The sequence below is a fragment of the Cotesia typhae genome, unplaced genomic scaffold (assembly GCF_013202065.1).
Source record: "Cotesia typhae breed Kobodo isofemale line unplaced genomic scaffold, CoteBio_Ctyphae scaffold_152, whole genome shotgun sequence".
In the NCBI taxonomy this organism is placed as follows: Eukaryota; Metazoa; Arthropoda; class Insecta; order Hymenoptera; family Braconidae; genus Cotesia; species Cotesia typhae.
In genome coordinates, this window is record NW_027423776.1 from 3,856,610 (window position 1) to 3,869,263 (window position 12,654).

A 12,654-nucleotide genomic window follows, 5' to 3' on the forward strand; every position below is an offset into this window, starting at 1 on the left:
TCTGTAAAACTTCACAAATCTTATCAAGCCTTAATAACTCTTCGAGAAAGTCCGAAATTGCAAGGAAAATTTGACTTTTAAAGAGTTTTGCAGAGTATTGAAGACTTATTAAGTATTTTTTTTTACTTAGTTAGGAATGTTAAGACTTTTGAAAAGTCTTATTCAGAGTTATAAAGACTTTTCAAAAGTTTTTTCAAAGATCTATTTCCACAAGGAAATAGGACTTAAGTCTATTGTAGATTATGTCAAAATAACTTTTCGATTAAATTTCGATCCCTTAAAAGTTTCTTCGATATAAAAAAAAATTCTCCTAAAGTTTGTGCTCAATATCTTAAAAATTGAGCTGGTGCAAGGGGAGTCTCTTTTCCCATTTATTAACGTTGTAAAATTTCATTTTTTTTAATTTTGAAATAGTTACACGAACAAAATTTTTTTTTAATTTTTCTTTTGACTATTTTATAGGAAATTTAATTCTCTACAAAATTTTTTTATTTTTGTATCCATTTTTTTTCTACCCTTAACAGAAACGAAGTTACAGAAGGCCGAATAGGAGAAAAAAAAAGAATTAATGAATTAATAATAGAACAAAATTTATTATTTTAACTTAACAATTGATTCACTCAATATACTTTGTTATTCATCAAAAATTTTTGAATTTAACATTATTTCGAAATAATAACAAAACAAAGTCCACAAAAAATAGAAATAGAATATTTTTTTTTTTAATATTCTCATTGAAAATGAGAAGGGTCAGTAAATGTTCCAAATAATTCCTAGATATTTTTGCCGTCACTATATAAGCAACAAGTCAAGTTTTCACTGTTCACGTAAGTAACGTACGACTCTATTAAATATTCTAGAAATTCTAACTTTAACTAAAGTAATCGATATCAATCGTTTTATCCGTACTTTTTTAACTTTTCTACACTTCTGCTTTTTTATTGATCTTCCAAAAAATATTTCGCTGAAAAAAGCCAACAATGCCAGAGCCCAACCAATTCCGAGCACCACAAAAGAAAATCCTAAATCGGCGAAAGTAATCGACCGATATTCAACGACTGCAAGAGCTTTTCTTCTTTCTATTCTATGGATATCATTATTTGCAATTGTTCTTATCCACACTTGTGAAATACCTGAATGCATAAGCCAAATAAGCACATCGTTGAAACGCTCCTTCAAAGGCCAATTTTTACGAACCAGATAATTTTTAAAGCCACTAAGTATTGGTTCTCTACTTTGATGTAAATCAAATAATCTTATAGCATGCAAAAGTTCATAGTAATCGTGAATGCATGCAATTGATTCATTCTTAATATAATCAGAGCAATAAAAATTCATGAATTCTGTTTTGTTTTGGAGTTTCATATTTTTCATAACCTTCTCAACGACAGGATGAGCATAAATTATTTTATACCGCGAATCTTTGAGATCTTCAATAGTATCAACATTTTTACCATACTCAAATCTTGTTAAAAATCCGGCAAGTCGTCCGCTAAATGTTCCATGAATTATCAAAAAATATAAAAAAATCACTGAAAAAAATATTCGGATCTTTGTGGTATCTATGCGCACAGTTATTCCAGTATTTATCAATAAACGAAGAATTTCAAAAGTCGCAAACGCGATGTTATATCCTGATAAATAAATTATAACAAACGTTATTACAAGAATTATTATTGTTGAGATCAATATTAAGTAATCGTAGTAATTGTAAATTTTTTCCAATGGACTGAGTGGTCTGGAATTATGAGTTACTATAAACAGTGAATAGAAGTACAGTGGATGCGAAAAAGTATATGGCTGATTATCTTTCACAATATCTTCATGAATATTCATTTCTGAAAAAATTAAATCAGCGAATGATTCTGAATGAAACATATTTTGTTGTAGGTTGTTTCTGTACTATTATTATATTCAACGTTTTCTCAAAAAAATTTGCAATTCCAACTACGGTATCAGGTAATTGAGATCCGACTACAGCCATTACTTTAGAATTATCCAAGTATTTAGTTCTGTCAAAATCAAATCCATCACAAATATTATCTAAAAAACAGTGATTATACATAATAGTCTTTTAATTCAACATTAAATGAATAAATAAAGAAATGATAAATAAATTATCTACCTTTTAAGTACAATCGTGAATAACAACTCATGTTCCTTCTTATTTTATCTCGCATTTTCTTTGTTTTTGGTTCATATTTTGTCCATTTCAATAATTCACGGCCTGAATACGGATTAAAAGTATAAACTGTGATTTTATTCATTGAACCAAGACACATTGTGTAGACATTTAAAAAACTACATTTCCACAAACGTGTTAGACTCTTTATAAGCTGTTGAGAAAAACCGTTCCTTTTACAGAAAAAGAACACAGTTATTTGATGAGTACATGCATTTTGATTTTGACACTTTTCTGACAAAATAAAATCTTTTATTTCTTCTTCCTTCATAATTAATACATCGATTTTTTTTTATTATATTGTAAATGTTTTATAGACGGTAGATCAATAAGTCTTACAATTGAGAACATATTCAAATTATTGATTGTTTCTATTGTTCTGAGAACATCTTTACCTCCAAAAATAACATATCGTACATATCAAACAAACAGTTTCCTATAACATTAACATGCAAACAATGATAGTTTTGTATTATTATTTCAATAATTTACTTTTAGTTACTTACCATTGCGTCGTTAATTATAGAATCTTCCGAAGAATTTGAAATCTTAATATTTCCGGTTATTGGAGGAATAAACTCACTTGAAACCATCACAAGGACAACTATTTTTAGGTTCATTTTTATTGGAGTGAATCCAAAGACAGCCAATATCAAGTACTGTACAAATAGTAATGCGTGCTTTTCTTTTTCCGTATATATTTTTGTTGACTAAACTTTTCGACCACCTTTTTTATCTGATAGATATAATGATAACGATCCTCAATGATGAAAACCAATAATTAAGTCATATGCGTAGCTTGGTTTACATTATTACAAGCACATTCACTAAGTAGTGTCAGTCGTAGAATTTCTGTTTAATTTAACAAAATTTGGTTCATTACCATATTATAGTAAAATAATGGTTTCATTAAAATTTTGAAGAGCTTTGAAGAACCAATAAAAAATATAACTTTTATATTTTAGGATTCAACGTTTAATCTTATGAGAAATTGTAGTTTTTATTTTATTTCACTAAGAGTACTATTCAGATTTAATTGAAAATTGAGATAATACAAGAAATTACCAGCAAATAATACAACGTATTTTCAGGATTTGAATAATATGCTATTATAAAAAAAAAAATTTGAAACGCGGTTGAGGCCATTCTTGAAACTCTTCGAGCTAAAAAATTCAAAAGTTATATAAAATAAATAATTATTTCAAAATTTCAAAGTGGCTATAACTTTTTAACCCCTAGTTTGATTTGGACGGTGACGCGACCGCTGATCCGCAAACAATTCATCCGCGACATTTGATCCGTGTGACAGTTGATCCGCACGACAATTGATCTCCACTGGAAAGGTCCGACTTTTGTTGGGGTCCATTTTAATTACATAGATTTTAATTACATTTTAATTACATAGATTTTAATTTCTGTAATCATTAATTAATTATTTTAATCATTAGCGTTTTGGTCATTTTAATTACGTAATTTAGTTGTCCACATTGTTAAGTTGTATTGTATTGACTTTATTAATTACCAACATAGTAACAAGCTTATGTGTTGGTCTAATGTTGAATAAACACACACAAAAATCATGATAAAAAGGCAAAACACAGGAACAAGCTTATGTGTTAGTCTAATATCCGTCCAGCCGGAAATAATCGAACCGGCTTCCTAAGACTTCAAAATGTAGAAATCTGATGAAAACTTGCATTCTCAAAATTATTAGACTTAAATCTATAACTTCCTACTTTTAAAAATGATTCATTTTTAAATCAGGAAGTTAAAAAAACAACTACGCAATAATAACTTATAAAAACAAAAAGACGTTAACCAAATTGTTCAATACTAAATTTTTAATAACTTCTAATGTGTAGTTTAAAAGACAGAGTATTGACGATAAGGAGCTCATAAATGATAATAATAGATTAAGGTAGTACGAGTACCAAGGCAACTTTTGATAAAAGGCTTGATTTTTTTTTAATTTAAAGTTTAAATATGTCTAAATAAATTCTAAAAATTTAAAGAAGATTGCCCGATTATTTAAATAAATAATTAACTTTGAAGTTGAGTAATTTAACATTGGTCTTATGGAGTAACCTCCAAACATTGATACATTTTTGTACTTTTCTCATAAAACTGTCGGTGAATATTTTGAAAAAACTTGTGGATGAAAGTAAATATATTATATAATGAGAGATTAAATTTAAAAAAAAATATACACTTTCCAACTAATTAAAGTGTATTAATTAAAAGAAAAATAAATGCCGTCATTAGCCAATGCTAAATGTATATCAATATTCTATATATTGAGAAAAATCATATGGTTACATGAAAATTAATTTAGCAGATATTTAATAATTTTTAGAACTTTTGATAACAAATAAATTATGGCAAAAAAAAAATGTGTGCGTGTACTATCGTACACTCGTAAGAAGTGAAACTTCTTTATGACGTTATTTTTCAAAAAATAATTTACTATATGCAACTTTAGAGAAATTGGTTAAATAAAGTTAAATTAGATAAAGTTTAATACAAGGCTTTTATTATCATAGATACAAGGCTTTTATTATCATAAATACAAATTTTACAATTATTTTATTTTAGCTTATTACTACAAAAATTATTATTGAATTTCATTAATTGTAATAGAATTTTTACTATTATTGATGTCGTTATTATTATATATTTGTGTTATTAATGGCTTATGGTAACTGAAATACGAAATATATTGTTTACACTCCACAAAATTTAATAACCGAGTGAAAACTCCATCAATTGTAGTGCCGGATCTCGTTGTCGACGTTTGAGTATTGTTCTTTATGGATAAATTCAGTTTATCTTTCAGAAATTCAATTATAAATACATATATATGACAGAGGTTAAGCTTAAATAACTGGAAAACTTGAAAAATAAAATAAAAAACATGATCACGCCCACGTGTTAGTATTTTGAAAAATGCAATCAAAAACTGAGGTTGACTTTGATTATTTTAGAAAAATAAATACCACAATCAACATTCAAGTATCAGAAAAAATTGATACCATAATTACACCCACGTGTTAGTTTATTGAAAAATACAATCAAAAACTGAGGTTAATTTTAAATAACGTAGAAAAATAAATACCATACTTACACCTAAGTATTAGAAAAAGAGATGTAATTACTTACTTTTTTCATAAATTCACTTGAATTAGAATTAAAATAAACCCTTTGATTTTGCTGATCACTTCAATATAACATATATATATATATATATATATATATATATATATATATATATATATATATATATATATATATATATATATATATATATTTATCACGTCACTATAGAGCGTTGAGAATAAAATAAGCGTGCAATAGAAAAACGGTAAAGTATAGTGGTAGGAGTAAGTCCGTTAAAACGATATGCTATTGGTAAATGGCAATTGCACGACACCAGCTAGTGGTCAAAGTCATCACTACTCAAAGCGGGTCATGGGCTCTTATGGAAGTCGATGCAATCGCCACCTAGATTTAAAAAATATAACTACTCAAAACTGGCCGCAAAATACATCGGAGACATTTCCCAACCCTTACTCCGCTGGAGAAAGTATACTTCGAATCACGCGTGGTAGGGATAAAAAAAAGATGGCGCGTAACGGAAAAACTATACTAAATTTTTTTCGAACCTCGATAAAGAAGTTTCACTTCAATAAGAAAAAAAATTGACATGTAGAAATTGAAAAAAATTAAAAATTCAATTTTTTTTAAATAATTTATTAGGATTGATTTAACTGTTAAATAAAATTAAAAATTTTCCACGTGACATCTAACTTTAATGTCATTATAGTTACTGCTCTCCCCTTACCGCGCTAAAGTCGGTACCTATCCCCACCCCGCTTAGCGCTCGTACTACCTCAAATACAAGATTTTTTTCAAATTTTTCAATAAGTGAAATCGGTCAGAAGGCTCATTCACAATGTCGATGTTTACATGGATGTAACCTGAAACAGTGGATGCACCCTTGGGCATGTTGCATTCAAGGACATTGTATTAGGAGATCATCATGCATTAGAAGCTAGTATTTGTAAAATTTTGGGAATCTAACAACAGAGGTCGTATTGGGTATAATCAGTCATCAGTTGGGCTAACTATTTTTCTTTCTATCATAGAAATTCTATGTAATATATTAGATAACATAAATTTATGTTAATCACTTTTTTCATGCTTGATAAATATCAATTTTTTCCATAATTAAGACGTCACAATTACATTTTTATTATTATGTTACTTATTTTGGTGTCGTCATGTTTCATTATTTAATCGCAAAATATGTAACACAATTTTTTTGAAAAAAATTTTTTTTTCAATTTTTGTTATCGAAGAGTTTAATTATCTTGAACATATCGAAATATTTAACATATAAATAAATTATAGAGCTACTGAAACTTTACTGAATAGAAAACGTGTCAATTTTTCTATAGTACGCAGTTCAAAGAATAGAATATTGACTATACCTAAAGGGAGATCAAAACTACTCCGTGTTGCGTTGAGAAAGTAACTTTCAAATACTTCCAGAGCCATCATGTACTCCTGATCCAAAATAAACATTAGATAAACTTAATTTCTAACAACAAAAGATTCTAATAATCTTTGGTTACGTTCTATTGTACAAGTAGAATGAAAGGTGTAAAGTTATAACAATGATGTTTTTCTACACCAGAATGACTTACAGGCATATCTCGTTTCTTGAAAACTACAAACATCACTTTATCAGATTATATTATTCCAAAAGTCTTACAGAGAAAAGTTCCTCACTTATTATAGTTGCCTATTCAAAAATTTTCATTTTTTTTCCAATACGTTGCTCTGAGTTGAGTAACTAGACCAATTATACTTATGAATTTCCACAAAATCGAAAGTGGTTACAAAATTAAGGGAATGTTTATACGACTATAATACAAATTATTTCAACATTGCACCTCGATAAGAGCACCGGAAAGACTTCAAATAAATAAATAAAAAGTAGAATTTGGGCTTCACTATTCGTTTTTGTTCTTATATTATGAAAATACCCCTTAGAATATTTTTTATTAATAATATTAGGTAGACCGAATTATATTTCTACAATTCTAAACTCAAAAAAATGAAATTGTATTTTTTTAACCAATCAATTAAGATAAAAACAATATTTTTTAAAACTTTTATATGCAATGTCATAATTGTTATCGTATTCAGATCATCAAATAACAATCAAATAATCAAATATTAATAATAATACTCGCCTGTAATTATCACAATAGTCGAATTTTATCCGTAAAAAATAATAATAATAAACTTATCGTTATAATTTGATCAAACGAGGTAGAAATTTGATATAAAAATAAATTTAATTCAGTAAGAAAAAAAAATTTAGAATTTAAAAAGAACAAAAATTCTGTATCCTGTTTTTAATCGATATTATTAATTTATAAATATATCAATAAAATGTCCATACTTTACAATATCGAAATTAATTATTTTTTTGATTTACTTTTATTTGACTGTGGGTTTTTTTTGTTTTTAACTCAACATTTTTATGGCCGATCATTAAACTCTTAGGTATTCCCGGTAATTAAAAAAATGAGTATAAAAGAACTATACTTTTTTATTGTGGTACAAACGTATCATCATCTTCGAAGTAAACGTGAAGATAATTGAAAGAACGATGGCTTCTGTCAAACTTCTAGTTGTGATGGCGATCACCCTTAACATGGTGAGTTTTTTTTTTTTTTTTAATGATGTGATAATCTCAAAAATTTATTTGTCGAAGATCAAATGGTAATTATTAGATTAGACGCTTCACAAATCAATATTTAAAATTTTGTACTGCGCAATCTAATCTTTCTTTATTATTCATACAAAATATAATAAAGCGATGATAGTAAAAAAAATTTTTTTCTTGTTCAAATCACCTAAAAAATGTTAGGAATGTGAAAACTTACGAAAAAAATTACAAATATCTTTTTGAAGTATATGTTCTTTTGGCTTTAAGAAAAAAAATTTCTAACCCAGAAGGGCAAATACGTATGTATATAATTTTATTTTATATTTTAAATTTCTGCTTTAAAATAAATGTTTCCTCATTCTGGTTATAAAAGTTAAAAATAAAAAAAAAGATTCTTGAAATGGAAATAAAAAAAAAAAAAAAAACTTAATTTTCGAAAATTTTCTGTTTTTATAGCCAAAAATTTACAACATTCAATTTTAGGAGCAAAAAGTCAGAAAATATGAATAAAATTTTTTATATACACCCTTTATGATCCATTTGGGAGATTTTCCTTACAGCCAAAAGGGCGAATGTCAAAAAAAAGTGTTTTTTGAAAAAACCTTTTTCATTTTCTCATTGTCGTATCCACCATACACATTTTCAAGTTGTTAAGAACGTTCCCAGACAAGAAAAAGACACCAATAGGTTATGGCTATTGGTTTCTTTTTCACGCACTAGTGCCGCCTCTCTTTGCAGATTATCGCTCACTTACTTCCACTCACGTAAAATATCGAAAGTCACTAACTTCAAACATTTTTTATAACAAAATGAAAACCGCTCGCTTATGTTATTTTTGATAGAAAATACTTGTTATATCTTCAATTAATGATTCTTATTTTTTTAAAACAATCCTAAGAAAAGTACGATTGACATTTAATGAAACGTTCGCTTGAACGTCAGCCAGCATAGGGTTTGTATGTCAATTATACAAATTTTAAATTCTAATATTTCAAAATTTAATGCCACAAAGATTATTTAAAAAAATTCCTGCGAGTAGAGGATATTTATGAGTATAAGTACTCAAAATTTGAAAATAATTTTAAGAAAAAGGTTTTTTCTCGGAACTTCCTTAAGAAAAAAAAATATTTTTATACGCCTTTCTGGCTCTGCAGAACTATCATGGGGCATTTAATTTAATGTGCGCCCTTGTGATATTATAGTAACGCGGCATTTTGAAAGTAACAATAACTTACTTTAATCAAATCCATTATTTTAAGAAAAATCATATTTTTACATTCACAATATTTGCTTTATTATGTTTTGTTTAAAAAAAAAAAATAATCTTGCAAGACTTATTAAAAATGAAGAAATTACAATTTTCAATAATTTTAATAAAAAAATAATCAATTTGTAGATCCAGTGATATAAATAAAATCGGTATCTGCTGTAATAATATTATTTTTTTTATTACAGATCTATAATTTAGGTTGCGGCGGATTCCCTACAGTCCAACAAGCAATCGACACAGTAAAAATTCCCGCAGATTTTCCAATCTGGCCCCGACTAGAATTTTCTTTGGGATCAACCAAGATATACATCTGGATCTGATTGGGTCCCGAAGAGGCATGCCCAATGGGGAAATCCCTATAAGGGCCTAATTAGCGCCCAATTGATACATGACGAAATAATCTTTAAATTTAGGCAGTCGTTTATTTATATAAAAAATTAATCGCCCAAAGATGTGTGAGCTTATATTATTAGAATATATTTGTCATAAATTAATTAGAAATAAAAATAAAAATTATTTGTTAAGAATAGAAAAGAATTAGAAAAAAATTCATCCAACATTGAAAAAAAAATTTTTTTTTTTGACACAAGAATTTTCACTTATTCCAACAAAATTAATTTCCTTGCTTCAAGAAATACATATCTAGATCCAAAAAAATTTATTTAAGTCAAGAAAATCTTGTTTTAAGAAAATTCTGCCTCTTGCTACAAAAAATTTAGTTCTTGATAAAAGTAAATTTTCATTAATATTTTTATTGATTAACATGTCAAATGGGAAGATTTTTTTCTCAGCTGAATTAGGTGGCGCTGTTTCCCTAAGGTATCTAAAAATCTTGATCAACGATAAAAATTTTTTGTATCAAGTATTTATGATGATTTGAATTAATAAAAAATTACTTCCACCAAGAATAGAATTTCGAGAAAAAATTTTACTTCGAGCAACAAGCTTCGGTCTTCTTTCCGGTACCCAAAAATTTTCTTGAGCCAAGAATTTTGTTCTCAAGTCAAGAAATTTTTCTTTTTGTGCGGATTAAATCCAAATACTGAGTTTTTAGACTGAAATACATTTTAATGTTGCTGAAACAAAATTCATACTCCAAATTTTTTTTCTCAGTATAAAAAAAAATTTTAATTGAAAAAAAATTTTCATTATCGGTATTTTTCATAATTAAATTTTTATCCATATAAAAAATTTTTTTAAATAATATGCATTTCAACAAAATTTGAATCTTGAAAATAAAAGTTCTTTATGTTAGCATAAAGAGGATCCCAAATCAAATCGGACAGTTTTAAGGAATTTTATTTTTGATTCTTTCAATTTTTTTGGATTTTTCAGTCAAGTTTTTTTTTATTTTTAAATTTTCTATTTAATTTATACAAAAATTGTATTTTCACGCCAGAAAAGTGAATATATAAAAAAAACAATTTGTAAAAGCTTGAGCATAGCATGAATAATGTGTCAGTTAACCGATTGAATTGATCAGCATTCCTGTTTGGACCAGCGGTAACGTGAACGACTCAGGACCCTAAGGACGCAAGTTCGAGCCCAACTCTCGACAAGGATTTTTCCGACCAATGATTTCGTTTCAATTCAAATTAAATAGACTAATGAGTAATATAACATGAGTGTATCTAATCCCATATTATTTTTAATCTTTTCGAAGATCATATTTTTTCTTTAAAAATTTGGATTGGGTTCTGATGGGGTTTTTTAGGAATTAGGAATTAGATGGAATTAGGCAGCTCAATGAGGACCCAATAGGTCTTACATTAAAATTTCTAGTCGGGGCAGAGGAGTCGCCGAAAGACAACGAAAGAATCAAACTCCAATACAGAAACGGAAGAACATCATCAAGCCTCTAGTGAATTTGGAGTCGGTTTTAGGGTTTCCCGGAAATCCAGAAAAAATCGTTTGCGCGATAAGTTTGTTGTTCATGACAACGAAATATCTTGAGATCCGGTCCTTATTAATAATATAGTGCGATGTTGATGATTACAATTCACAGGTGGTATTTATTGAATATGAAGAAATCTTTCATTTGAACAACAAAATGTTCATGCAAGTGATTAAAAACTGGCTTACGTATATTATGACTAAGAATATGAATATATGTACAACTGTTGAATGAAATAAACGACAAGTATCAAATTTAAAAATTTCATCATACTGAATTGAAATTAATCAAGTTATTCTTTATTATATTTTTCTGCATTAAATTTTTTTTTTTTTAGAAAAAAAAAAAGTTTGGAAAATCTAAAAGTGTACGCCTCATAATCTCATTTTTTATAATAAAATTGATTAAATTAAAATACAAAAAATACTTTTAAATTTTTCGCGCTATTGTCCATCCAGAAAAGAAAGGTACTGCGTATGTGTCGTAGATTGCTTGGATAGATATAGATATACAAACGATTAGTGGATTTTTAGTTTATTACTAATTATATATAAACTACATTGAATTAGACCGTGATCTTCGGCAGGACTTAGTTTAAAAAAATACTGAAAAGTATAAAAAAAAAAAAAATGGACTTGATCAGTTAAATTTTTTTAAACATTTTTTTTATTTATTTAAAAACCAAAATTTTTTTTAAAAATGTAATAAGTGTGTAAACTAATGTTTTTCCATCATATTTATGGGTAAATATTGTTCTACAAATGCGATAGAAAATAAATAAAGACAATTTTAGTTCAAGAAATAGCTTGATTTTTGTAAGGCGAGTGTAGAGAACAACCTCATCCGCTTCGCTTATGAGGTGTGCAAAATCCATTCTTGAGAAATACATGGTGTGATATTTATAATAACATATTAACTATGTACTTCTTAAACATATTTAAAACATGATGTACTACCGTTAAAGGTAGAAATGAAGAAGAATCGAATTTTCTCGATATATTAAGAATACCAATACGAGTAGAACATTTTTTTAATGAATTCAATGTTATTATATTTAACTTATATTAAAAAAGATCGAATTTATTTCATTCAGTTGAATCATTAGAAATTTTCATTTTAAGAACTGGATATGTTTATTTTTAAGAGAATATTGTGGACAAAAAAAAATTTGTAGCAGTGGAAAATCTTCGAATAGGCAACTATAACAGAGAACGAACTTCTCTTGAAAATTTTGAAATAGTATAGGAAAAACACACAAATGGTATAATTTGTCTCATATAATATATATTTAAGTAGAAACTTAGATAAATAGGATTTTTTTATTGTTAAATTGAATTTTTTTATTTAATCAGAGGTGAGAACATTTTAATTTTGAGAAATAACAAATCAACGCATTTCGTTCAACAAAGAATTGTTTATTTTTTTTTAAGCAAATTTTTGATTATTTATGCACATGTGAGAGATGATATTTCATTGCTCGTTTGATACTTCTGATGTGATTCTTTCGGGTCAGGCCGTTCGCACTCATCATCATACTGCAGAAATTAAAATAAAATAAATAAATAAAGATC

The 12,654-nt window shown here is 27.2% G+C and overlaps 1 protein-coding gene across 5 annotated transcripts; it reads right to left on the reverse strand.

The window, feature by feature from the left end:
• Nucleotides 1-637: 637 nt before the first annotated feature.
• On the reverse strand, nucleotides 638-5,390 carry LOC141535798 (uncharacterized). Of its 5 annotated transcripts, none has more exons than XM_074255925.1 (2): nucleotides 5,339-5,390; nucleotides 638-5,071 (listed from the first exon to the last, which is right to left on the reverse strand). In XM_074255925.1, the coding sequence occupies exon 2, from the start codon at nucleotides 1,876-1,878 to the stop codon at nucleotides 817-819; it is 1,062 nt and encodes a 353-aa protein (XP_074112026.1). In that variant the 5' UTR covers nucleotides 1,879-5,071; nucleotides 5,339-5,390; the 3' UTR covers nucleotides 638-816. The 5 variants fall into 5 exon arrangements, with proteins under 5 accessions (XP_074112026.1, XP_074112027.1, XP_074112023.1 ...); XM_074255926.1 differs by lacking the exon at nucleotides 5,339-5,390 and having other exon boundaries at nucleotides 638-2,227; nucleotides 2,689-5,315; XM_074255922.1 differs by lacking the exon at nucleotides 5,339-5,390 and having other exon boundaries at nucleotides 638-2,618; nucleotides 2,689-5,315.
• Between the last annotated feature and the right edge of the window lie 7,264 nt (nucleotides 5,391-12,654).

Bases quoted from the DNA above. Each gene is read 5' to 3' on its own strand.
- LOC141535798 (XM_074255925.1), bottom strand. From the start codon at position 1,878: ATGTTTCATTCAGAATCATTCGCTGATTTAATTTTTTCAGAAATGAAT.